Source organism: Tinamus guttatus, unplaced genomic scaffold, assembly GCF_059628265.1.
Source record: "Tinamus guttatus ecotype Peru unplaced genomic scaffold, ASM5962826v1 Tinamus_guttatus_pri_ptg000509l, whole genome shotgun sequence".
NCBI classification, from domain to species: domain Eukaryota; kingdom Metazoa; phylum Chordata; class Aves; order Tinamiformes; family Tinamidae; genus Tinamus; species Tinamus guttatus.
Genome location: NW_028289043.1, coordinates 370,121 through 398,065, shown reverse-complemented (window position 1 = coordinate 398,065; position 27,945 = coordinate 370,121). Strand labels below are relative to the sequence as shown.

At 42.3% G+C, this 27,945-nt stretch overlaps 1 protein-coding gene across 2 annotated transcripts; it reads right to left on the bottom strand.

Moving 5' to 3' along the window:
* Positions 1–1,248: 1,248 nt before the first annotated feature.
* Positions 1,249–27,716, bottom strand: NMT2 (N-myristoyltransferase 2). 2 transcript variants are annotated; one of them, XM_088533549.1, is made up of 13 exons: positions 27,580–27,716; positions 20,656–20,791; positions 19,813–19,864; positions 13,051–13,195; positions 10,436–10,554; positions 10,245–10,336; positions 10,023–10,139; positions 9,200–9,370; positions 8,077–8,185; positions 5,393–5,563; positions 3,691–3,858; positions 2,966–3,103; positions 1,249–2,725 (listed from the first exon to the last, which is right to left on the bottom strand). In XM_088533549.1, the coding sequence occupies exons 1-13, from the start codon at positions 27,638–27,640 to the stop codon at positions 2,705–2,707; spliced, it is 1,500 nt and encodes a 499-aa protein (XP_088389675.1). In that variant the 5' UTR covers positions 27,641–27,716; the 3' UTR covers positions 1,249–2,704. The 2 variants fall into 2 exon arrangements, with proteins under 2 accessions (XP_088389675.1, XP_088389674.1); XM_088533548.1 differs by lacking the exon at positions 19,813–19,864.
* Positions 27,717–27,945: the final 229 nt, after the last annotated feature.

Sequence of the window (27,945 nt, the reverse complement as noted above, 5' to 3'; positions counted from 1 at the left end):
GCACTCAGCAGGGGCACAAGAGACTCTTTCGGATGAAGCAGCTATGAAATGGCAGTTCCATGAGCAGGGCTCTCCAGGAGCTTCCCCGTGCCTGTGCTCGGACTCCCTCGTGCCACCTCCCTGTGGCCTGGCAGGCCCGTGCTCTCAGCTGCACTGCACAGCCTGAGCCGCAGCACGAGCGCCCTTCCCCTCCCTCGACACAAAACGGCACAAACTGGAAAATGAGACAGATTTGTACCCCTTGGATTTGGAAGAAAACGATACTTTCTTTCCCCAGAAGACAGCACAAGCGAGAGCGGCTAAATCCTTCCCTCATATGCAGCCACTTCCACAGCAGCCCCGGTCTGGCCTACCTTCTCCCTTGGGCACGCCTGACCCTCTCGTGGTCTAGCAGCCTTGCCAGGAACCGGGGAGATTTGCCTTCAGAGTTCAGAAAACAGGAGGAAATAAATTGTCTTCCTTTCCTTCCGCTTGTCTCTGGGAGCAGGGAGCGTGAAGGCAGAGGAAACGTGTGCATCATTCGCTTGCCATTCAGGACCAGCACCCAGATTAGGGACACGTGGATTCGGATCATTTCTTAGCAGAGAAGGATCTCAGGCACAAGGTCAGGGCCACGCACAGTTGTCAAAGCCAGACAAAACGCACTGAAGTGCCATAGTAAACCCCTTCCTTAACCCAGCACGCCTTGGTGTGAATGCCTAGCAGGGAAAGCAACTTGTTGCCTTTTGGGAGTCAAGAATCTAAGTCTTTGGTGGAGTTGGGATTAAGCTCCTCTTGTTCAGACAGCGAAAGCTCTCCCTCTGCCCAGCCCCGGCGATCGTGTCTCGAGGCCCCTTGTTCTGCCCAGGCCTCACACTGAGGCAGAGGCGGCCGCACAGGTATCAACAGGTACCAGAGCAGCCCAAACTGTAACGCCCAACTCCAGCACGTGAAGATCTCCTTTAGAGCCCTTCTCAGGAGGCCTCTAGCTGTGCGTACGTGGGGGCAGACAGCCTAAGTTCAGTCCCTTCCTTTGCTTGAAGGAAGTTGAGGGCTTTTGACACGGAGGTATAATGTAGTAAGTAGAAGTATCTGTCTCCTGGGCAGAGACAGGGAGAGATCGTCTCACAATTCACCCAAGGAGAAAAAAGGAGCAACAAAAGTGAGAAACCAAACTCCAAATTATCACACACATTCAAAACGAAAAAGGAGAAATAAAGTGAAATTTAAAAAAAAAAAGTGCTATAAGGAGGTGGATAGGGCCAGCAGTTAGTAAGAACAGACAAATTTATCTTCATCTAAATTGATGCTTTAAGTTCCAGAATTCGACTTGCAGCAAAACTTGCTGTCAAAATTACAGGCATGTTTAAAAGGAAAGCTTAGACATTTGCATTTCATGAGACAGTCAAGTCACATTCAAAATATGCTCACAGCACAGAGGCTTCACTACCACAATTTGGCACTTTCAGCTCGAACAGTTTCTCACTGCAGATCTTGGTGCTTGTATTACTGCAGCATACGTAAAATCGAAAGAACTGCTACCATACCTAACTGGGACACTGCGCTGGAACGTGTATAAAGTGCTCCAGAAGCCATTCTGGTTACTGAGCATTCACGAGGGAATTAAAACAACTCTCCCTCAACAGCAAAACATCAGCCCTCTTGCATTCCAGGAAGAGCAGAACACAGACTTCCAAGGACTGAGGATTGCTTGTCAGCCACATATATAGCCAACTTCTTGTTCCAAAGTCAGGATGAAAACACTACCAGGAACAATTTATGAATACTTATTTACACAAGATACTTTTCATTGGAATTACAGACTTCATAAGAAATCAAAGTAGACAAAGGAATATGTGCAATTTTGCAGAAGCATTGAAAACATTCAAACTATAAATATCCTGATAGCACTACTAAAATTCTTAGTTTTACACACAGGCTGATGTTAATCTACTGAGGAAAAACTAAGTTTTTGTGCCACAACTGTAAATTAAGTACAGTAATGTATAATCATTCCGGCAACATAGATAACACCTGCACTGAACAGTGCGATACTGTTAAATCAATCCACTGATCTATTGAAGATCAAAGTACAAATCTGTATTTTTATTGATTTGGCAGCATTGCTTATGGAGAAATAAATGCACTAGTTAAACCAGTACATCGTCATACTGCTCCGGTTACAAAAACATCCAGGACTTTCATAGAGCTAAAAACGTCTCATACTTCATGATTTTCCCCCAAATGATGATATCCACGTGAAGTAAATAAGCAAAGATACTCGAGTTTGTATCCTTCATTCTGTTACACTGACGAACATACACCATCACTTAATAAATAGAAATGCAGCAGTTCATCCACATAATAGCAAATATTTTTGTACCCTACTCCGCCACTGAAGTTCAGTTTGTACAAAACAGTCTTTTCTACAGAGTGGAAAAAATACCTTCTTCTCATCAAGGTGCAAGCTAAGCTTTGAAACTTAAATGAATGTGCTTTTATTCTTTTCATGGACAATAAAAGAGTTTCATGGACCTTCTGATCTATCTGAAAATGCATAAATTTGGTCGCATATGGATTTCTTCATTGTTCAGGTTTTAATGGACTATCTCAGGATCTCTGACGTTGTGCTTTTACTCCTCTTGAACAACACCATTCCAAGAGATGCTATGGAGATCAAATTAACTCAAACGATGACCTCAGAGTTCTAGGAACACAAATGTCCTCATTGTAATACAAGACCAACCTAAAGAAGAACAAAAACATAGTAATTTAATTATGGCAATATTAGTAGTTTATGTATCTGAATTATGGATCTCAAATGTATCCAATTAAAAAAAACATATATATGCATAGTAAAATATTAGCAATACATTACAACAGCAAAACATTATTTATATACATGTACAAACTTCTGTCCCCTTTGGCCAGAGCAGATGAGCGTATTATTACATCTAACGGGGTTCGGAAGCTCTTTTTCTCTTACCTTTTCAGATTCCATGCCAGGACACCTCCAGTTGTACAAATAATACTGCAAATTGCCATCTCCAATCCCAAACTTGAGTTTTTCCAGGAATGTTTTATTTTCCATCAAGTCTAGTGCATTGAATACATCAAATCCTTTCTGGCAATAGCAAAACATTATTTACATTTTACTTTTAAAATTCTAAATGATACAGATGGAGTTCTACCAGCACCAGGGGAGCGCATTAGAAGGTCCATTTAACCAAGTCATGTATCAGTGCAAGTCTGTGCATGTAAAGTGTGCTAAAAAGTTCCAACACGATCGACAAAACTTCTAAGCTTTAAGGAGTAACAAGATTAAATGATAAAACTTTGAGCACAAATAACCTTTTCTATACAGCAGAAAAAAAACTTTAAAAAACATGGTAGAACTTATTAACTTAATCTAGAGGAACTATTTTAGTGATATTTTCCATCTTCTGCTACTGAGTGAATACAGTCACCAATATGACATTGGTTCTTTACACGGTTCAAGCAATTGCATGCACTTCAGACATCTGTCAAGCCCTAGCATCAACCAAAGCCAAAATGAGAAAACACATAATACACAGATCTCGTCAAAAGTAAGCATAGCTGCAACAGTAAAAGAAAATAGAATACAATGCATAAATTGCCATCAATTCTCATTCCCTCCTCCTTTCCTAAGAATATTTTTGTGAAAGATGCAGAAGAGGAAAAAATACTTACTGATTTAGCTATAATGAGCGCATCATTCATTAAGTCCAAGAGGGGAGTCTCTGTATGAATATTGTAGAAGGAATAGGCAGCTTTGAGGCTTTTATGAACAGGATGGTGCATCACCGTTGAAGGTAATGTGTAGAAACTCAGGAAGTCTGTTAAAACACCATTTGAGCCCTAAAAAAAAAGGTCACCCACTAAATTCAGCAAGGGTGTTAAGGATGTAAATATTTTTAAAAATACGCTAAATGTTTTAAGATGATGTGTGTAATTAATATTTTAAACATTCACCAGAACAATTATTTAGTACATCGCAGAGGTGACAAAAACTGCACACTAATTTCTCCAGGTCACCTCAGTCTGTAAAGGATTTTAAATACTAACAAATGTAAATTTATTGTAAGGAAATTCTAGCCCAATAGCCATTATAAAACAAGTAAGTGAAGATGATGGTGTTCATTTAAAATGGCACTGTCAAATCATCCTGTCCCTCATGCCAGTTCTGGTACTAGTAGATTCTTCTGTGAGCTTCTGGGTTCAAGTCATCAAGGCAGGCAAAACTCAAGCAGGAGAGAGCATGGAGGAAGAGTCTCCTGGAAGAGCCCAGTGAGGACCAAACCCATCGCACTGCAGAACATGTGGAAAAGGAAGGACAGATGAGCTGAACCTCTCATCTTCAGCGGCAGTAAGTTTCTAAATTCAAGTGGGACTCTCAGACAAATCCAGGCTGCAGTGTGGGAACACTGAGCTTCATAACCTGCAGCTTCTGTGAGGAGCTCGTTCATTTAATGATTTTAGGTGTCGATCATTTTTAAATGATCTTGCCACTTAAAACACAAAGCACCGCACTATCGACACACCATCTGAACTAAGATGTTTTAGTGTGGGCTTAAAGGAAAGATCTACCTTCCTCTACTACTTCTGTCACAGCTACCCCTGACCTCACTTTGAAGATTTCTAATGCAACTGCTGACCTATTCCTCTGGTGCTTATACTGCAAGAAGGATCATGACAATAACTCCGAAGGTAGGAAGGAGCAGAGGAAGAAACAGATGGTTTCGCCATCTTGTTAGTGGGCAAAGTTTGTCACTGAGGAACCACAGAGAATTAGCTCCTAGCTAACACCAATCCACAGTAATATGAAGGGGTGTTGATTTTTACTTATAAACGTATTTTTCATATATGTTTGTATATGCGTGTAAACACATTTGTGTCTATATATAATATATGTGAATACACACACACACACTCTTATTGGATGGGGGGAAGTATATTTTACTGAAGCAGCCGATGACAAACCATAACTCCTCATATTAGCAGATAAAACTGCTTTTAAAAAGGTTAAGAAAAAGGAGCTTATTTGACACCTGAGGGAACAAAACTAAATTCTAACTGAATCCTCTTCCCAGTCATTGTATCCTTTTTCCTTTATTTCTCCTTAGGAAAGCAGATTTGAAGACCAAGGGAAGAATACAGGAATTCTTCCAGGATGACAATAATTTGAGATCTCTACATTCTTCTTTGAAGTATCCTATTGCAGTTTACATTTTCTTGTGAACACAGCATTAAGACATGTAATACAAAGAACAAAGCTTGAAATCATGATACCAAATTCCACAGCACATCTTTCTTATTATCTGCATTTCAAAAACTTGATCTTGATGTGACCCTTCACAAAAAGCATCTTTGAGGTATTTCAGGAATGTTTTACCTCTACTACAAAGGTGTCAATAATGTGATCCCGAGGCAGGAACCAGTGGGCTACCTCTTCTTCATCCATTACAGGAGCAAGATGAAATTGCTTCAAGTAAGCGTTGATTAGTTCTTGCACTGCTTTAGTATCTTTTTGCTCCATTGGTCTCAAACCTGAGGTCTTTGTGGCCTTATTGTAACAAAAGAAAAACAAGTATTAAGATTTTGAAAGACAATCTAAATACACTGCAAAGGCTGGAAGTAGGTTGCAGAGTACTTGCTCTCCACTTGGTTTATTGCATTCCTGGTTGGCCTACTTTATCCCGGCCACCTAATTCATTATGCTATTTCACAACTGCTTTCAATCAGAATTCACTCTCTTCTAATTACTGAGACAGTCTGGGGCACTTCAATCTTCCTATTCCATTACTGGAACTATTTTATTTCTCCAGGGGAAGAGATGCCATTGCCAACACCCTAGGCTTCACACATTTTGTATTCCTTCCTTTTTTTCTTTTTTTAAACGCTTAAAATGCTACACAAGTAAAATGCTTAAACAAGTAAAACATTATTCAAGATTTTCCTCCCATTTCCGATTACTTTCCTAAATATTTCCTTTTGGAGAGGGCAAAGCCTTGTGCTCTTTCAGAGCTCACGGGTCCTGTTTTGTTTGTCTATGCCACATGCTTGGGCAAGCAACACGTTCATCACGGCAAACTCAATTCCAGCGAGTATCCACGTAGTGAATGGATTGCTGGAAATCCAAAATTATGATAGCTGGTTATGTCCTGCTCAAGAGGAATTCTCTGGGGGGTGGCGATGGAATTTATTCACAAGCACTGGGAGTCGGTCTCCGAACGGGAAAAAAAAGGAAAAAAAAAAAAAAAAAAAAGCTTTTTTTGCAGAGTCCTCTACTGTGTCCTGTCCCTGCAGCAGCCACTTTGGAGCCTGCAGCTGTTCCCAACAGCGGAGAGGCTTTGAAGTGCCTTGAACCCATAAGGGTTCTTACCTGATATGTCGGCATGACACTTCCTATACGGTGTTCAGTTCCTAACCTCCTTTGAACTACACTATGAAAGGTCAGTTTTTGCTTCCTCCAAACCTCCCTGCTTCTCCAGCCATACACTGGAGCACAGCAGGAGAAAAGGCAGCTCAGCTGATACATCTTCATCCCCCAACGACCCTCAGAATGGCCACAGGCAGTCCCAGAAGTCAGGAAAAGTGGAATGATCTGATAGAAAAGTTGTTTCCCCACTCCCCACATCAAACTGCACTAAGTCCCTTGTCCTTATTCTAAACACAGCCCAACTGTATTGTATTCCTTTTCAAAAAAAAAAAAAAAAGTATCTGTATACATGTACACAAACAGAGCCTTCCATGAAATCTCAGTGAGGGTGATATTTTATTACTTAATGACAGTATTTTCTTTACTATTTCTGAAAACCTTTGTAGTTCAAACTGTGTATGTGATAAAGAATGATTAGTTCTAGAAGGGAGATGAGCTCCCAGTGGCAAAGATATTCCAAGGACTTTAAGGAGGTTAGAGTGCAGGAAGCAGTGTTTAGGTGCTGAGGGACACTAAGGTGGTGGTTTGGAAAGAAAAGCTTTTGTTTTAGGACAGTTTTAGGCCAAAAGAAGTATTTTTAGCACAAAGACGAAACTGTCTATTGTCCATGGGAGGTAAGTCTCAAATCACGATCTAAAAAACAAACAAACAAACAACTGATGCATACAGACCCTCAAGTCACCTGGATGCTTTTGAAAATTCAACTTTAAAACTATCTTCTATGTGTGTAGAGTATGTTTTCTCTAGCTAATTTTTCTTTATTATATATGATGTATTATTTATGTTCCATAATTTCTTTTTGGTTGAAATCCAAGTTTTATGACTTAGGAAGATGATCAGGATACAACTGTTGTGGTTTCTAATGATTTCCTGTCGTCACCCACTTCAAACTATGATCAGAATAAGGTACACAAGGGGAACTATTCCTTTCCTGTATTGTTTCCATGAGAAACAGTGCTACATTTGCCACCAGAACCTCTACTTGGAATTGTCTACGGGCCTTTTCAGACTAACAGAAATGGCTTCAGATTTGACGAAAGCTATATTTAGCTCTCCAAAATTAAAAACTCATTAATGTCACTGTTAATTCCTGAGCTCGGCAAGCTGCAGCCCTCCTCGCGGGGCAGCAGGCAGCGCAGCCCGAGCCCGGCGCGTTGCTCGCAGTAACCAGAGCCCACAGCAGCTCAGTATAGAGGCTCAGTACAGCCAACAGCAGGGAAAGGGGGAAGAGAGAACATACATTTTTCTCTAGAGTAAAAGGAGGGCTTGTTTACATGAGAGCTTTACGAATAAGGCTAAGGAAAAAAGAGAGGCTGCAATCCTTCCAAACAGGAAAGCAGCTTTTAGGAGCAAAGAGTTTGTTTTTGGAGGTACTCTATTCAAAATATTTATAGAGTCAATGTTTAACTTTTTTTTAAAGTTAACATTTTGTATTTTTTCGAGATACAAATCTATACTCCAGCAAGAGTCTTCTCTGTTTAGTATAGCTCTATGGTCTTTTTTTTCCATCCAGAAATATTTTTCTATGTCCTGCAAGCACTGCCTTTCCACAGAAGAGCTTGTCCTGTCAGAGACAGATGGGCAGTTATTTTGGGCCTCAGTAACTGTGGGGATTCTCTGGGAGACACGCTGCTTACATCAGGAAGTCTGTAGAGCTTCATTGTTCTTTGCAGAGTCATATTTCTACTCAAATGTGAAAATTTCACTTCCACCAGTTTTCTGGGGTTCAGTGATCGATGCCAATACCTGGAAATAAGTAATGAGATTAAGAAGTACTCTAAGTTTCAGTTCTATATGCATCCATTTCCCTGCTTTCTCACACTGCTATTCCCCGTCCCCTAAAACTGATTTCTAAGCCAGCCTGCATTCATGTCTACAAGAGGCTTGAGTAATAAAAGTAGGAGCAAACACCCAAGTAGCACCTTTTAAACACGCTTGCAATTACAGCATCTTGGTTCTAAACAAATGCTTTAATTACTGAAAGGAGCAATCTCAGGCCTAGGCATTCTAATGCTTGCCATAGCCCTGACAATCTCATCCTACTGACATCTTACAAGGTAATACTATTTGTGTTGCACAGGACTCTATGCTTATCTCTAAGAAGTTTGTTGTAGGGTCCCTCTCCTAGGAAATCACTGTGCAACAGAACACCCCTGTTTACTCTAAGACAGGATATTTTTTTTTGTACCTTCTTCTCTACAGAAGGGAAGAAGCTTACAGGATCTCTGATGTTGATGGGTATATAAAAAAACAAGAAAAACAAATAAACGAACTACACACACACAAAAAAAAAACAATTTCAGATCAAATCAAGTCCTCTTTTCTCCAGGAAAAATGAAGGTGTTTCTAGAAAGCCAACAGTCCAACTCCCAGAAATGCTCTGCCATTTTTGGCAATTAGGTCAACAGGAAGTGTCCCAGTAGGAAAAGTGCTTGCTTGAAAAATTCAGGTGTGCAATGCTGTCCTTGCTACCACAGCCTCTATTAGAAGCTCAACAGAGGCATCTATTAATCCATTTGAGTACCATAAATACACCAAAAACTAGACTCATGTCTGAAAAGATGTTTTGTCCCTTTTTGGTATTAACAAAAATAAAAACGAAATGGACATGACACGCACACACAGACTTCTGGGTTACAGTCAGCTCCAGAACATTCAGTTTGAGTTTTTTGCTCTTCCTGTTTATGACCAATGACACAGAGGGCTCTTTAATATGCCTGCTGTCAGAGCCAGTATTAATATGACCATCATGTAGGTTACCTGCAGGTGGCCACAGGCTTGGGGAGCACCACTCCAGCAGTGTAGACAGCCTGAAAGATTCCTTCCAGGTTCACTCTTCTGGTTATTTCCCGAATCAATACAGGTGCTACCCGTTTAGATCTCAATTTCTTATGGACACACAGAAAATTGATTTCTACCATTTTCTTCACGCTGAAAGGAAGTGAAGAACAGTGAAACAGTGAAAGAGTTTAAAAAAAAACACAAAAAAAAAGATCCCCAAAAAAACAGTGCACATTGCATATTTTCCCTCTCATTGCTTTAGTTTTCCCAAGGCGTGATGAAAAATCCTAGGTAAAAATAAATTTGTGGCGAGGTACATCTGCACCAAAAAACTAATACTCTATGATACTGAGACCAAAATAGGAAAAGAGTGCAATAAGCAAGCTGGGTCTAAAGCTTTTGTACTGCTCCTTTTTCAGAGCTCTCCCAAGACTTTATCTGCTCTCTTTAAGATCCAGGAAGGTAACCAAGCACATGCTAAGAGGTATCGTAATACTTCACTATTTCTGGTCACTTTAAAACTGTGTATGAAGCCCTGGCTGAGAAAGACCAGTCCACAAACTAACCTTCAAATACTTTTCAGCTGGATCAGAAAATGCAGTGTTACTTGTTCTTCACAGTAAAGAGGTCATGCACAGGGTATGTGGGGAAACCTCTCTGCTATTTACAGAGGTTCCTCCAAATGCTTCACAGTGAGGGAGCCTATTTTAATTTGTAAATTCCTCGTGGCAATGGGTACCAGTTTAAGATTTACTTCATGCAGTTTTTCTCGTACAAATACAAAAGCAATGGGGCACTTTACCTGTCATATATACGAATGTTTGCAGGGATGGCACTTATAAATCCTACTAGCTTTTTGTTTGAAGACACTCTAACCCCGCAATGCCACTGGGGTAACCAACCTGGAGGACGTAGTGCCCTAGAATTGATGACAGAAATCATTACAGATTACTGCCTAAGAAGATGTAATAAAAAACCCTTCTTTTCACTCCAGCCAGAGCAGAATGTGGAACTTGCTACTCACCACAGAAGAAATTCAGGTGAATAATCAAACCTAAACATATTATCATCATCTTCTACGTAATTCTCATTTAACAGAGTGTATAATTCCTTCAGCTGAAAACACACATGAAAAAACCCAAAGATTTATCCACACAGGTCAATCAGAATATACTTCAAATGATCTGGGGCACACATAAAAATTGTTTTACTTACAACTTCAGCATTGCTAAGATCCAATGTGTCCCACATAAAACCCTGGGGCAAAGAATATGGCTCTAGGCGGACGTTGTCCTTATCTGGTTCAATTGCACCATGTGAAGTAATAACTTCATCTTTCAAGTGAGGAGGAGGAGAAAGAAGTGGTGGAAAAAAAAGAAGAAAATGAAGTTACAAAACCAGCTTTCTTGACAGTTCTCAAACCATTTTTAAAGCTTTAACTTGCATCATGCGTTTTCTAATAATTATGAAATAAGAAGATGAAGCTTTTAAAAATCAGTAATGCTACTTTATAGTACTACTCATTCATACTGCTCACATTCAAAGTAAGCATTAGCTCAGAGTATCTGTAGTCCAGACACAGAACTACTCTACCCCAGCTGATAAATGGTAGTTCAGAACATAGAGCACAAAATATCATCACATGCACAGCACTTAGCCAGCCACCAAGCCTGTGGTCTCATCAGGAGGAAAATGATATACTCATAGAGCACAAGCTATGGACCAGATCCAACTTCCAATGGATTTGAAGAGACCTCAACTCAACAGGATTACTTGGGAGCAGTAGCATGACAAAGCCAGGGCATTTAAAAGCTGCAGGTGAAATATGAAATTTGTTTTGAAAATTTGACAAGGAAATATGCTTTCTTCTCCTTCCAACTTTACAACCCAAGTCCCTCAGTACATAGCAACCAAATAAAGAGAAACCCTTCTTATGTGGGAATATTTGGCAGCTGCCAAACCTCAGTAGTACTAACTTTTAATCAGTAGTACAAACTTCAGCCAAACAACAGCCGATGCCGACAAATAAGCATGACCATCCAGACTGGAGGGCAGGCCACCATTACCAGCATCTCTACACAAACTCTGGAGGTACCAACAACCTAAAAGCTACTGCCACTATATGGCAGGGCTTGGCCTAATATTATAAATTAAAGGATTTACTGCTAACAGCCTTTAATTAGAAGGCAGATGGGTAGTGAAGCAAGTTTAATGCTGATCCCTACAGCTATTTCTAGAATTAACAGATTCTTTTCTTTTTTCCTCTACCTGAACATACACAGTATATCAAAAAGTGAAGACTCTCCGGTATGTTCATTCAGCAGGTCAGGAATATTAAATAAATTCATTATTCAAATTAAATAAATAAAGATTAAATAAATTCAAAAACAGGATCAAGAAGCGACTCAGAAATACTGAACAGAAACTCCATCACTCAAATTCAACAAAGCCTATTTCCACTGAAGAGCCCTAACCAATAATTTTTAGAACTGATCTCTTGGCCCTTTCAGGCTGGCTAGTGACAGACTCATCTCTGTAGAGCTGCTTTAGGATGTATTGACCACCCTGAATTCAGTTGCTGGAACTGCAGTGCAGACATCTACCTCTGAACTAGTTCTGAAAAAAAGCTTCCTTATGGCCAGAGCACTTTTTGATCTGCACATCAATGTTTTTGTCTAAGCTCCTCCTCCACCTAGGCACAATTATTGCCATTAGCTCACAAAGCTGTCTGGAGGGCTTTCGTATGGAAAAGACCCTGGTCTGCTCAGTTCGATCCATGAAAAAGGATCACATCAGGGACTCTGCTCTGGGCTTCTCCATGCAAGGAAGTCAGGGGAAACGGAATTTCCCCTATGTATTAAGCTACAGAAATGGACTAATGTAGAATGCTGAAGACAGAGAAAGTGCTCCCATCATTTAGTCTCTACTTTATTTCTGCTTAATCTATATCAATATCTGTCATGGAGACAAACCTTCAGAACAGAATGTCAGTCTCTGTACTGAGACCACTCTATTTGCAGGGTCCTCACATTTCTTGGCATGGAAGAACTAGAACAATGAACTTGCAGGCATGAAGGGGAAGAAAAAGACGGAGAGGACAAAGCTAGAAGTGCAAGAGAGTCCGCAGCTGTCTTCTCCAGCAGAGACTGACTGAGAAACCACCAACTGTGTGCACAGCTAGATCAGATCAGCATAAAAGGCATCTGTCAAGTTTCTTACAAAATTAAAGGCAAGGAGAGGTCCCACTGCCAATCTCAGCTGGTACCAAAACCAGGGAAGGGACTCAGAAAAACTATATCTTCAGGTACTGTATATTGTGGAAAAAGCAAGTGAACAAAGAGCAATAAAGGTGTTCATGTCTAAGAAGTGCTATTATTCACTTAATACTGCACGAAAAACAGTGCAACCTACATCAGGAGAGTCATTATTTCTGTAACAGCAGATCCATCTATGGGGGGAAAGGAGACAGGAGTGGAGAGTTGCCTCTTGTGAGTGTTTAATAGAATTCTTATTTTCCATGAAGTGGAAAAGAACTCTAGGTCCTATTTTTCAAGAGCTAAAATATAGAGCAAAATGCTATCAATAACCTATTTCAGAACAGAACATCAGAGTGAGATTCATTAACACTGTGTTTTGTTACACACCATTCTGGGGAGCAAGCCCTTCCCTAATGAATCCCATATAAATAACATAAAAGATTATGGAACTTTAGGAACTCTACTAAATCCAGTCCAACTTTATATCCATTTTTTAGAATGTGCCACACATCTGAAATGCATTTTTTAGCAGTCACTAAGACAGACCTTATGCCTAGGCCCAGTTAAACTTACTGAGTTTAGGTACGGGCTGTGTATCCCAAAACTGGTATTTACGTTTGGTAGCCTCATCAATGTTCTTTGCTGGGCCTTGGCAAGCAGAGAGCAGCTCCATGGCTCTCTGGATGTCCTGAAGCTTCTGCATTGGAATGGCTGGATTCTGCACACAGAGACAAAGAGAAGAAGAGACTTACTTGCTATGTTTACCTCGAACAAGCAGTACAAGTGTGTTTCTTTACTACACTGTGACATATTATTCCATACACCTTCCTCTTCACAGGTAATTAGGCATAATCTTTTTGGAGCACGAAGGTAGAAGGCAGGTGGGCAACAGCCAGCCACTTTCACAGAAGGTGTAATAGTTTGGGGAAGCATTTGCATTTAACCATGGATCTTTGGTGTTTGCAATACAAATATCGTAGTATTAAGGCAGTATCATAATGCAAAGCTTATTAACCAATAAGCAGCAAAAAGATCAGCTTAGATACCTTACAATCTAAATATACTATTGTGTATGCACTCAGAGACATGTGAAGTTGTACTTTGCACATACACTATAAATATAATTTAAATTCATCATGGTTCAGTATTTCAACACTGTATTGCTACAAACATCCACTTCTTAGCCTCAGTTATACTGTAGGGGGTTTCTATTGAGCTTTCAAGTATTATATGAGTTGCCTTGGATCACTATGCCACCTCACCCCTGCTGCCAGCGTACCAACGCTCACAAGTAAAGATAACTAACTGATGGAAGCAGATGTGAAATAAACCAACCTCCCACTTGAAATTAGAAAAATCTTCACACAGAAGTGAAGATGGCTCAGCACTCTTAAATCAACACTTTTGAGCATTCTGACTAGGTGCAACTGGAATGAGAACTTTACCTGCTTATGAAATTACGAAGGATTAGGAACAGACTTCTAAACCTAAAAGGATTTTTCTGCGTTTCTTTTTTTTCCTTCCTCTCCAACATAAGTCCTGTTCTGAAGCATACTAGTGGCAGCAATATGTGTTCAGATTTTCTCAGATTTTTAAATACAATAAATCCATTTGATGGAATACTCTCAAATGGATTGGAAAATTGAAGTATTCCTGGATAGAGAATTCAAGTCAACTGCTTTTTTGTTGCATATCAATGGATCGCTGTTTCAGTATTTCATTTTCTTTCAGAGAGTCGTATGTGAAAAAAACCACATCATAAACTATGTGTAAAATGATATAAAATTTCATTTGGACAGGCAATCACTTTCAGTCTCCTTAGTCACAAATCAAATAACACCCCATGCAGTTTAACCTGGCCATCACTTCCTATTTAGGATAAATACTTGTACTCTCTAAACTTTATGTAATATCAGTATTGCAAGTTTTCACTTTTAACTATGCCTTAATCACCTGTCATCTGAGCTGTTGTGAATTAACATATTTGCACACTTTCAGTAAGCAGTGCAACAAATCAGGTCAACACTGTTGTGGGATAAAAGAAAATCCTTACCTTATTTCTGGATTCCAGTCACAGATACAGGTTACTTTTCTCAACAACAGTCGTCTAGTACCTACTAGCCTGGTATAAACACTTCTACTGCCACAAGATAAATTCTGAATTCTTATGAATGGTTCAAGAAACCATATAAAGATACTGATATATTGGGTTTTGTAGTTTGTACTTTAAAAAAAGGTCTCTGATATTGCTTCTATTTTAATAAAAATAAAAATCTCTCCTATCTTAACTAGTATTTGTGAAATAAAAAGTTCATCCTTTGATACTAAACATGACTTAGCTAAGGACATCAGCAGGCTTTTCCTCTTTTTTCAGAAAGTTGGGAGATTAGCTTTGCTGTTCTTTTAAGAGATTTACTTTGAAACCCTTTTAGTCTCCTTCCTACCTGTGAGGGAAATGCCTACATAGAACTTCACATGAGTTAGAAAGAAGAGCAACAAGGCTAAGGTACTGGATGCTCTTTTGGCTCCAGTCTTTGCTAGCAGGACCTGAGCAGGGATCTCCTGTGTCTCTGAGCCCTCTAGCAGGGTCTGAGAAACTACTGCTACCCAAGCAGAAATGAGAAGTTTATGAGAGGCCAACTCAGCAATTAACCTTGCACAAGTCCCTGAGAGACTAGACAAAACGCCTGGGTGCTGAGGGAGCTGTCTGATGTCCTTGCGAGGTCACTCACTATTAAATTTGAAAGGTTGCAGGAATTGGTAGAGGTTCCCTATGACTGTAAAAAGGGAAATATCACGTGTATCTTCAAGAAGACAAGGAGGAAGATCTCAGGAATCACAGACTAGCTGGACATCCTTGGGATGCTTATGAAGAAAGCCTGCTGGAAGCCATTTCCAGCCCTGGGAACAGCCAGTATGGGTTTATCATGGGAAAATGTATCCGACCAACATCACTGTCTTCTAGTTGACTAGTTCTGTTGAGACAAGGGGAGAAGAGTGGATGTTACTTACACTGACTTCAGCAAGGCCCTTCTCAGAGTCTCCTGTAATATCCTTATCCAGTTCATATCTCATCAATTTGGCCATAAACAAATGATATGGCTGATAAAAATTCAGCTGGAGCATCAGGCTCAAGGGAGCTGTCACCAGTGGTACAAGGTACACCTGATGGTCTGCGAATGGCAGAATCCCTCAGGAGTCAATATGATAGAGTGCTTTTTCCTTGGCAACTTCACAGATGATACTCACTTGGGAAGAGTGGCTGGTTCACTGAACTGCAGAGCTGCTACTCAAAGGGATCTTGAAAGGCTGCAGAAAACCTCATCAAGTTCAACAAGGACAAACGCAAAGTTCTGCACCTAGGGCAGAAAACTTCCATGAACAGCTCAGGCCCACACTGCCTAGCTAGGAATCAGCTTTGGAGAAAAGGACTGAGATTCTGGTGGGCAGTGATTTGAACATGAACATGAGCCAGCAGCACACTCTTGAAACAAAGAAGGCCAAAGGTATAGTTGGCTATAGCAGCAAGACTGCAGCCAGCAGATCTGCCTCTCTGTCTGGCACCGTGGAGATCACCTCCTGCAGCTCTGGGCTCCTCAGAACACGAAAGACATTGACATAGTGGAGCAACTCCGGTGGTGAGCACCAAGATGACTGGGGGCAGAAGCACATAATGTACAGGGAGAAACTGAGGCATCAGGCTTTATCTTAAGAAAAGACAGGTAAGAATGGGGGAAATCTTACTGCTGTCAAAAACTACCTAACGGGAAGATGCAGAGAGGATGGAGACACATTCTTTTCAGAGGCACAAATATAGGAAAAGAAAGAATGGACACAATTTGCAAAACAGGAAATCCCACTTAGATATCAGGGAAAAAAATTCACCACCAAGGTAGGTGATCAAATACCAGAACAGACTGCTCAGACATGCTGCGACACACCTAAAATTTGAACGAACAACTTGACCTAGACCTGAGCAATGCGATGTAGCTGGACCTGCTCTGAGCAGAAGGGTGGCCTACAGACTTCCAGAAGCCACTTCCAAAAGAATTTATTTTGCAACTCTATGCTTGTGCAGGTCATTGGTGACTACAATGATTCATAATATCACAGATCTTACAAGTTTATTTTGTCCCGATGTGAAAAATCTACATCCTTGGGATATATAATTGGTAGAGGACAAAAAAAGCACAGTCACAGAAGGGTGAGCTGTACCCTTACAGAACTGGCTGTCACAGAGTGTGCCTATATTTTTGAGTGGAGGACAAGACACCTGTCCAATTTTCTTAGCCTTCATACAGGGAGACTCGAAAGGTCAAAACAGACACAGCCCAAACAGACTAGGGTGTGAATGGGGTCTCCCTGCAAGGTACAGGTATTTCTTCCTCAAAAGGCAGAAGAAAAAATAATCATAGTGTGGAAAATCACTAATATGCAATGTATACATTGTGCACCTATGTGTATTAGTATCTGGCCTCCCTAGTCCTTAGGTTTTGCTTACAAAATATTTTATTTGGGGCTCTACTGACTAACAATAAAAACACTTCCCCCCTTCATTTCATATCTCTGCTCTCCGATATTTCCTCCAAGTGCTTGTTTTTCACTTGCACCCATGAGAGCAGAAAAGATGCCAAAAAGAATCCCAGACTATATTCCAGCTATATTTCATACTGAAAGGCACAAGAGAGGATCTCAGCAAGTAAGATGATCTCTAAGGATTGTGATACAGATGCCCATATCACGTAAGCAGAGAACTCAAGTATTTGCTCCGCAACAATTCCCAGATGTATCTCTCTTTTTTGATGGCAAAGGAGAGGTTTTGAAGATTGTGATTCATGTAAAACTGTTCTTTCCCCAGCAGAAATTTAAATGGTTACCAGATAACTTCTCTATCACATAAATATTTACAAGGCGAGTTCTCCTTAAAAACGAGAGACAAGAGCATTTACAAGTTCTGTAAATACAGTCCTCAAAGTTCACAGTGTTTGCTGAGCTTTATTAGTCAAGCTAAGAAGCTACTTCTCCATAGCATGCTAAGGCTGAATTAAAAAGCCCAATAAAAAGCATGTTAGAGACCAATTAGCAGCTAGCAGACCAGAGAGGGGTTGCAAATCTGTCCTAACATTTCATCAGGAGAGATGGGAATTGGAATTACATGAACTAGTAAAGGCTCCCAAGTCTGAATCTGACCTGTGCAGACCAAGGATCTCATACTACGAACACTGTCTTCTGTGAGGCTCCTGTCACATATGCACATGGACTTGCACAGAGCCAGAAGCTCCTGCTTTCTGCCTCAACAAAGAAGAATTCAAAACTGGAATCCTATCCTCCAACACTGCCGCAGCTGGACCACCTGGTGCACTCAAGGATTACACACATGCTCCTGCTCAGTATACAACTGCTGAATGCATTTACTGCAGCCACAGAGCAGTTTGGCTTAGGCCAGTGAAACCACGGGTGCTACAAAGGTACATCAGAAGTAGGGAGGTGGGGGGCCACAGCCCAGGGACTGCACGCTGCTGGCATCGACACAGGGCAGAGCATGAGGCAACCGCAGTCAAACTCTCCTGCCTGTGCAACACTGAGGAGGGATGGGGTAACACATCCCTTCTGGGCAGGCACCCAAGTGATGTTTAGACACTGAAAGCAATATTCACTTCTGCCTCATGACACACAGGTATATTTCAAATGTAGTTTTTTGCTGTGCCACTTTTTATTTTTTTTAATATAATATTGTCAACATTCAACATAAACATACAGAACTTCATCTGACTGGAAGGAGGAATCCAGTTTCTACAACAAAGTCCTATGAGACAGGCAGTGAATTGTTCCAAGGGTCACTGGAAGCACATGATGCAGATCCTTAGCAAGCACTTATTACTGTACTTACTGTTACACTCACACTAGTGTTCAAAAAGTCCAGTACCACAAATGGTAACGGGGGATGCCAAGGAGACTCACTGTTCTGTTTTTCTAATCTCCTGTTATACTTGTTTATATCCTCAATCTACCAAAACACTCATTTTTCAAAACCATCTTTTTGAGTTCAGAAGCTTCACTAAATACTACCTGACAATCCTGCATATGTTATCTGAGATGCAATGTATATTATGATCCTTTTCACTAAAACACTTTGTAAAATTCCTTCCTCCCAAGAGCAAGCAAACAATAAATGTCAGTTTTCTTTAATGCATTTCAAGTATCACAAGAAATATGTAATTAAAATATCCCCCTAGCTGCAGAGAAAATACACTTCTCCATGCTGACCCAGCTCAACTTCCTAAGACAGTTTTGCAAAATCTAAGTCCGAATAGCTTTCTACAGCAGAAAAACTCATCTACTTGTCAGGGTGTATACCTGAGAGCTCAGCAAACCAACAATGTCACAGTTGTAACTAGAGAAAAAGTAAAAACTGCATAAAAACACTACAACAGTTTAACTGCCTAGAGCTTCAGAGAAAGACTTATGACCTTGGCTTGCATGCCTATTAAACAGAAAACTTTGTAACAATTCTGACAAATTGGCCAAACTTTTCATGCCAGTAAAATAAGCTCCAAGAACATCACTCTAAGTAAATTGTTTAGGACAAGAGTAAGATTCTCAATTCCAATGGGGAAGGTGGGAACACAAGTGGGCCACAGTGTAGGCCAGAAGGATGGTGTAAAAAACTGCAAGGCCTCTAGACTCAAACATTGTACGTAAAAGCACTACCCCCCTACCTGCCCCTCAAAAAAAAAAAGAAAGAAAAGTGAAGCAGCTTCTTTCCAATGCAATTAGATACAGCACATGGATGACCTCTAGAGGTCCCTTCCAATCTTAACCATTCTATGATTCTATGGAACAATAAATTTGGTCAGCAAAAAGTAAAAGAACTCCCAAGATGTAATAGTAATGAGACATATCTTTATGTTAGTATCAAAACTGACATTATTTCAACTGTAAATGAATTCAAGGTTACCTGGTTATTGCTTGCAAACAAAACTCTTGCATTAGGAGCTGATGCCATATGCTTTATAGAAAAAAAAATACAAAATACAGTGATATTAAAGACTACCTAAGATCTCTCTATATATTTTAAAACAACCTTGCAGCCAAATTTGCCCATTCAAAGCAATGGGGTTGACAGAGAAGAGATTTAATATGGACAACACAAAACCTATCAGACTGTTAACAAAGCAGCACAAAATTTCCTAAAATTAGCTGATAATTTATTGTAGCTGACATATCTTACAGGATTAAGCGCACTACTGATATAACAGAGCAAGCTCTCCACATTAGTCTGATAAAGCAAACATAACCACTTCAAAATGCTCAGTGGTCCATCAACTTTCTTGCCATCATGTTAGAAACTTCAGTTCTCAGGCTAAGATTGCTCTTGAAATAAAAGCTGATGTTAAAAAACCACCAAGCCATCTTATTCACTATTTAGAAGAGGTAGCCAAAAGTACATAGTCAAATGCTATTCTATCACAAAGCCCACAAAGGCTGCATGTCCTCTCAAGAAATTCTGCATTCTCACTTACAACAGAGGCCTTTCAGGTGACAAAAATCTCTACCTCCATGTTAGAGATGGCTGCATTTTATGGTAGGCAACATGCCCAAATGAGCCTCCAGTTAGCAAAGCAGGTGCACTGCAGATAAGTTTCCCTGAAGACTGGTCTGCGGGTTTGGTGTTTTTATTTTACTGGTGTGGAAAATGCTATGAGCATAAACATACTCATCCTTCCCTTCGACTGGTGGAGCTTGTTGTGAGATAGTGTTATGCTGTACAAACAACTGAATCCACACTAAGCTGCATTAGAACATGGCTAAACTAAAGGCAATTTGTCATACAAAAGATATTTGAAAAACATTACCACTGCAGATTAAAGCTCTTTGCTACAAAGCATCCACTGGGCTGAATCTAACTGATGGGGAAAAAAGAAAAAAGAAAAGAAAAAGAAAAAAAAAGACAAAACACCACCTCCTCTGCTTTTCTCACAGTAACCACCTTGGTGGTTGCAATGACTCTCCAGCTAGTTCCACGCAGGCTGCAAACACCAGAACTTACCAGGGCTTCTGTCTCTATTCAGGACAGTCATCTTGGCTGCATGTGCCCAATTCAGACATGTGATAAGGCAGTACTACCAACTCACTTTCAAAAAAGCAAGGCAAATTAAAATAGAACAAGGCTCTCACTTTTGAAGGCTGTTGAATTTTAATCTCCTGGGAATCAGAAGCAGAATCTGATTTGGTGCCTCCAGAATTTGGTTTCTCCTTTTTTCTCTTCTGTTTCTTTTTCTTCTTCTTTGCTCCCAAATCCCCTCCAGGACTTCTGCCAGAAATTCAGAGAATGTGCAATAAGAAAAATCAATGCCATCGAACTTAAAACTCAAAAACTTAAACACGGAAAAAAGCAGCAATTTTATATACTAAAAATCTAACAGGAGCTTAAATGTGAGGAAAACATGGGGAGAAACGATGGAGGGTGGAAAGAGGGAGCGTTTTGATGAAAACCTTCCTACAATTAAGCACTTACTAATTTGTTTCATACCCAGACTCCTGCAGAACAAATCTTTTTGACACAACAGTGTCAAACTGCGACATAACACAACAGTTCAGGCGATTACTCCTCACAAACAGGAAGAGGTCCTTCTCATATATATGGGCAAGCACTGTTTTGCTGAGAAAATGGAACCAAAGACCTCAAGTAAGGAACATGGATGTTGCAGGGAACAATTTCTGTTACACTTCTAAAAGGGTTTGTTTATCTTTTTGTGTGCTGAGGTAGATCCATGGATAGGAAACCCCACATCTCCTAAGCACAGACTAACTGACCTGCTCCACTACGATCAGTTTGGAGAGAACCCTACTGGAGAGCTTTATGGATTCAAAAGTACAAACTCCACTGAGATTTGAAAGCATCCTCTCAGAAATTTAATAACCATTAATGGCTCAGTGTTTATTTCCCTGCATGCGCAACCACCAGGGACATGTGAATTTAAGAAGAATCCAATTAAAAACATTCTGCTTTTAGGGAATTTTGTTTCTAATTTAAGCAGCGATTAAAGTCTTGCTCAAACCTCAGTAAGAAAAGCATGAAGACTATCCAAAAAAAATGATTTTTGGATCAATCCAATGAAAAAACGTTGAGTACATAATACTTGCAGATTTTGACATATTTTGGCTATTGATAATGCAGCTCTTTTCTTCGCTAAGGAGATAAAATTGTACAAAATAATCAAGATACAGGAACAATTTGCAAAGCGTGGGCGGCATTGGCCACTCTCACACAGAAGGCAAATAGCGAGGCAGTGAGTCAGCTAACACTGATGCTCTTTGGAAGGTTGAGCTCCTGACAAAAGCGCACGCCCGCCAGCAACGGAGCTCAATACAGGCATTAGGGTTCAGAGATCTTGGCTTCTTTTGCTACAAGAAAAACAGGAGAAGGCGAGTCGTAAACATGGGGAATTTTCAGGTCCAAGTAGTCACCCAACCGGTAACAGTGTCACAGGACCAACAATCACATAAGGGAAAAAGGAGCATTTGAAATATTTGCTCAAACTCTGCAAAAGCCAAAGATGGAGTTGCAGAAGCAAGCCAGGCAGAGGGTTTTCTGTTGCAGATCCAAGACGCTACCTAATCACCTAGCTGGCTCTGCTAACAACTGCTTCTATACTTCCAATTTCAAAGAAGCAAATTTAAATCCATTTGAGGGCCTGTGCAGCAAGAGGACAGAGTATATATAGTCTCAATAAAGGACAAGCCCAGGGCTTTTAAAATGAAGCAGCGGGGGATAAAAAAGCCCATCCACCCCAGGAAGACCTAACTTTTCTAGAACTTCCCCGCTTCTGCCAAAATCGAAACAGAAATACTACAGAAAGCGATTTCACTTTTGTTAGGATTCATTTAAAAAATGCATTGCTTTGCTTGCTTTGCCCTGTGTGTAACTTTACCTTTTTCCCTCTAACACCTCACAGAGGGCAAAAAAAAAAAAAGCGCTGCCAACGCATCCCTAACGCCGGCGCCGAGGGCTCTGCTGCCGGCCAGGGCTCCTGGGCGAGCGCCGCGGCCGCCATGGCGCGCTGAGGTAACCGGCGCCGCCGCCGCAGCGGGGCCGCCCGCGGCGCTCACCAACCTGCCTCCCGGGCAGCGCCTCAACTGCTTCCCTGAAACAGCGAATGGCGGTGGCGCTTCTCCCCTCCACACACACTCCCAGGCCCCCCAAAAGTTTGGCAGCTACGGAGAAAAAGCAGCTTGGCCAAGCTTTACTAATGTGATCCCCACCTAAACTGCGCTCTTACCACAGATCTAGCAACCTTAAGAGAGTTTCAAATGTGCTTGAATAGCTTTCCCCTCTTCCTGCTCCAGTCTTTTCTAGGCAACATATCTTCCCAAACCAGTTTTGGTTGATGACCTTCACTTGCAGAACTTTCACACTGCCTGTTGCAAATAAGTGTTTGCATCTTTTCTCTGACAGGCTGTCTAGAGCAGATATTTATACATCATCTGCTACTTATGTCAGCCTTTCATTACTATTACAGTCCACAGAGAATAGAAAGACGATGTAAAGAGAACTCAGTTTGCCCTTCAACGCTCGAGGCCCGTCTGCAGCCCGGAGACTTGGCAGCAGCAGCAGGCAGGAACCTCTGCTGAATAAACAGGCCTCTCTAGCACCGTTTAAAAACAGAGATATTGGGCAAATGAAGACAAAAGCAAAAACAAAACAAATCTCACTATTCCTCATCCTTCTCATATTCAGCCTTGAAAAGAGAAAGAGACACTTTAAAACTGATGGAAAGGCTGGGAGGGGAGGAATGTTCTTGCTCAGTACATAGCTATTACACTGGACACAGCAGCACAAAGATATGCAAAGGTAACAAGATTAATTGTTGAGCAGATTCCTATTAGAAACTTAAGAAAAAAAAAAGTGTGCTGTCTAAACGTCTGACTTCTCCTTTGTCTGTTCAAATACACTTATATGATACTAAAAATAAAATAAAAATAAATATATCTTTTATATTTGTCTTAGAACTTTGAATAAAAAACCCCACAAAACCCAAAGCCCTAACTTTGACCCTTTTACAAAGGATGACCTTCAAAGCACACACTGGGACAAAGGTACACCTCGCTGTCAGGAAACGCACGTGTTTGTGCCCCAGCTCACGCTGGCCGTGGCGAGGAGCCGGCTCTGCCCTGCGCGAGGGCAACCCCGAGCACCAGAGCGTCCCGCTGCAACGCGCGCTCTTGCGCTTCTCGCTGCATCTGCCCAGGTGGTGTCAGCAATCTGATGAATAAAAAAAGGGAGGACAGCACCAAAGCTGAGGCAAAAGAAGAGCCAAGAGCCCTCGCTCAGCACCAGATTCATGCCTAGCTCTGAAGCAGGCGGTGGGCATGACTTTGCAGAAGTTATTCAGGCCCACGTTTTTATGCTTTTGCCTGCGAGTCACACATGTAAGCCCATGATCCCACCCACATACCTTTCCACTTATGTACACACATCTGGTGTTTTGCATAAATGTGAAAAAGTCTGCTTCTCCTAGCGTCCCATTTTTTTATTCCAATAAGGAAGGAGAAAAAAAAAAAAAAGGAATATCTGCTGCATTTTGGGAGGAATGTGGCAAATGCTGAGAAACTTCTGATGGTGCTCTGAACAAAATTCTGAAAAGCTCAGACGCCTGCAGAAGCCTGGGCAGGGTTGCAGTTACTGCTCTCAGGTGGCCACACTGCTCTGGCTCCCACTTTTTTGATTTGAGAGCAGTTTTCTCAGGGAGTTTTCTTCAGGGTTTTTCTAAAGGTTTTTTTTAGACACTAAATGTTGCTTTAGCAGAAACAGCTTTTTGTAACACAACATCTGTTTTGAATTATGTAGAGTGGCAATTTTAAGTTAGAAATTTCTCAATTTTAAATCCAAACAAGCATTTCAGATGTTTATCTTTAAACTGCAAAAGCCTGTGCAAAGGGCTTTCCCACTCCTGTATGAGAGGACCACCACTTCAAGAGAAGAAGTATCCTGACCCAAAAGTCCTACTATTACGTCCTTGAAATCTCACTGACAAAAATACTATCAGTAATAACCATCCTGGACTAAGGCTTCATTTTCTTAATTTCAGTATTTGGAAATACACAGGGTTTTTTTGAGCATGAAAACCTGCCAGTCTGCCCTAAACCCTGATGTGAATGATATCCCCCAAAGCTTAGCGTGTTTTGTCTGCCCCTGCTTCAAGGATATGCTCCCAGATTTAAACCCCACCTGGCAAAACAGAACTTCTCCTCCAGTGCCTTAAAATCATACTAAAAAAACAGTAGTACTGTTTATAAAGCTGTTATTGAATGATAATCAAAAGGGGTAGGCTAGCAAACATGCAAAGTAAATAATTTCTGAGGGTTTTGGGGAAGGACTATTTTTGTTGTTTAAAGGCCATCTTTCCTCATTTATTTACAAAATTCTCTGTTCTAAACCTTTCTGTCATACAGTATAGGGAGCTCTTTAGAATGAATTGGAAGACCTCACAAAACTAGGCTCGGCACTGTGGATTCAGGTGCATTAAATACATTTTTTACCCACATACACACTGAAAAAAAAATCTATTTGGTAAGCAGCACTTTATTATGAAATGGAACAAGTACATCGCAATGCACCTAGCAGGAACAAACTGCAGAGACAGAACAGCAGAAGAACAATATGACTCACACAACATCCGTAATCTTGTGTCTAGATCTCGCACCTAGAAAACAGCACCAGGTACGGACGACAAAGACACTTGCACAGCTGAGAGCTAAAAACTGTTATGTTCTGCTGCAGCTGTTCAGCGCTCAAGCACATAAAAAATGCTAAACAAAAAAGCAGGTTATGTATATGTGTGTGTGTGCATCTATATATATATATTCACATGGTATCTATTTGGTCAGTAGTCAGTACTATAAAGACACAATTTAAATAATCAAGAAACAGTTTCCAAGCAACTTCATTTATGTTACAACCTTCCTAGACACCAACACACAGAACATGCCGTTTACCTCCTTCTAAGGAAGCTAAGACAGCATGAGATTAAATATTCATCAGCAGCCATGCAGACCACTCAGAATTTAACAAGTCATCGACACAGACCGTTTAAGTGATACCACCACATATGAATTACTTAAACATATAAAAATTAAGCTGAAAAAATCAAGGCAAATTTTAAAGTTACTGCAAAAATGAGTATGTTATAGTAGGGAACACAGGCTCCTAATACCATGAGTGAATTTAGAGATTAGATGTTAAAATATTGTTGATTTGCTCAAATTTAAGCTTTTTCCTTTCATTTGATGAAATTTGTTCAAACACTGTAGCCTGTAGATAAATATAGTAAGAAACAGGATTTTCAAAAATTATGAAAAACAAAACAGTAACTCAAAAATTAATACATCAGAATGTAACTCCATGCATCAGAAGCATGGTATAAAATTGCTGTCTAATATTTAGAGGTTTCTTTTCTACTGAAATGTCCTACCAGTTATTTCATTAGACTTCGCATTACTTGGAAACACCCAGCTCCTTATTCGGCGGTGAATAATCTGTTTTAATGAGCATTCCCAAGAAGCCGCATTTAGATCCTCAGCAGAAAGGAGCAGTGGGGAGAGCGGTGGCGGTCCCGGGCTCCGGCCCGGGGGTGCAGAGCCACAATTCTTTGTTCGGCGCCTGCCGCTCCCGCGGCCGCGCTCCCCGACGGGCAGCCCCAGCGCAGAGCTGCGGCACCAGACACGCAGCACGGGGCGAGCACGGCTCCATCGCGGCAGCAAGCAGGAGAAACCAGCGCAGGGAAAGCACGGGGATGGGTGCGAGACACCCATTACCAAGCTCTCAACCATCCAGCCAGGCCGGCTCTGTGAAGGGCAATAAATCACGCTCTGTTCCCAGTGGGGAATCTTACGAATCTGAGAATCAAGCAGGGCCACATTTAGGCAACCAAAGACAACAAGAGCCCCAAAATGATTAAACATTAGCTTGTCCCTTTTATCAATAGCCTATCCTTATGTCACAATTTTTTTCCGACATGATTATTTTAACATTTGTGCCACAAACATGCTGAGAGTGACAACTTCTTTGGTTTTCCCCCTTCAAGCCTTTTAGACCGGTCAGCCCTTCAGAGTCCTTCTCTCGCCACACTGAAGGGGCAGAGTTGCTTGTTGCCAAGGAAATCCAAGGGGCCGGAGACGACTCGCGCTCCGCATCCTCCAGCATCAACCGCCTTCAGAAACACTCTCAACCAAACAAACCAGAAATTCATGGGGAAGCCGCGTGCGTAGAGATTTATACATTAACCTGCTCTGTTTCAGGCTACTCCAACCACTCCTACCTGTGACAATGAAGCACTGCCTCTTTGACAACAGATTTTGCTAATTCAAAGAGCAAGAAAAAAACGAATACCTTTAAAAGAAGACAGTTTTTAAAACAGGCTCTCCCTGGAATTGGTTTCGCTGTGGGGGAAGCGCCTCGCGCCCGGACGGGGCCAGGCTGCGGTGTCAGGGGGTGCGAGGCCCCGTTCCTCCTGCCCAAGCGCCGGCGGAGCCAGCGCGGGACGATGCCCGATGCCTTGTGCGCGGCGCGGGGACCAAACACAACCACAGCAGGGACTGCCACAAAACCACCGCTATCTCCGCGGTCAATGTCCGGACCAAGGGCGCGCTGGGCTCCCCGGCAGCGAGGGACGAGGCAGCGGGGGCCGGCGGCGCCGCCCGAGGAGGCCCCGGCCGGGCGGCCCGGTGGGCGCAGGGCCTGGAGCAGCGCGCGGGGCGGGCACGGCGCCGGGACCGGGACCGCGGCCGCGCGCTCCCAAAAACAGACGAGAGGAAAACAAAAAAGCCCCAATGCAGGCAGACAAAAAGCCGCGGCTCAGCCCTCCCGGGCGGCGCGGCGCTCAGCCCTCCCGGCCTCCAGGAGGCCGGCGGCGGCGGGGCCCCTGCGCGGCAGCGGCGCAGAGGCGGCGGGGAAGCCGCCATGGAGGCGCCGGGCCCCGCGCCGCGCCGCGCCTCGCCCCGCACAATGGCCGCGCCGGCCCCGCGCCGCCGCCGAGCGCGCTCCGCCGCCGCGGGGGAGGCAGCGCCGCGGCCGTGCGGGGGCCCCGCGCCCCGCCGTACCCCTTGGCGTGCTCGGCCTCCTCCTCATTGTCGCCGTCGATGCCGCAGGTGTCCTGGTCATCGAGCTCCAGGCTCTGCTGGCTGGCCGCAGACTCGCTGTCCTCCGCCATCACGGGGGAAGGAGGCAGGGCGGGAGGCGGCGCCGCGGCGCAGCCGGGGGACGGGCCGCGCGGGCCGGCGCAGCTCCCTCTAGCGGCCGCCCTGCCGCGGGCTCCCGCGGGCGGCCCCGGCCCCGGCCCCGGCCCCGCCGCGCTGCGCCCTCAGGCCGGGACGGGCCCCGCTCCGCCCGCCCGCGCCCCGCTGAGGCGGCGCCCGAGGGCCTTGCGCCTTCTTCGTGCTTTTTATTATTATTATTATTATTTTCTT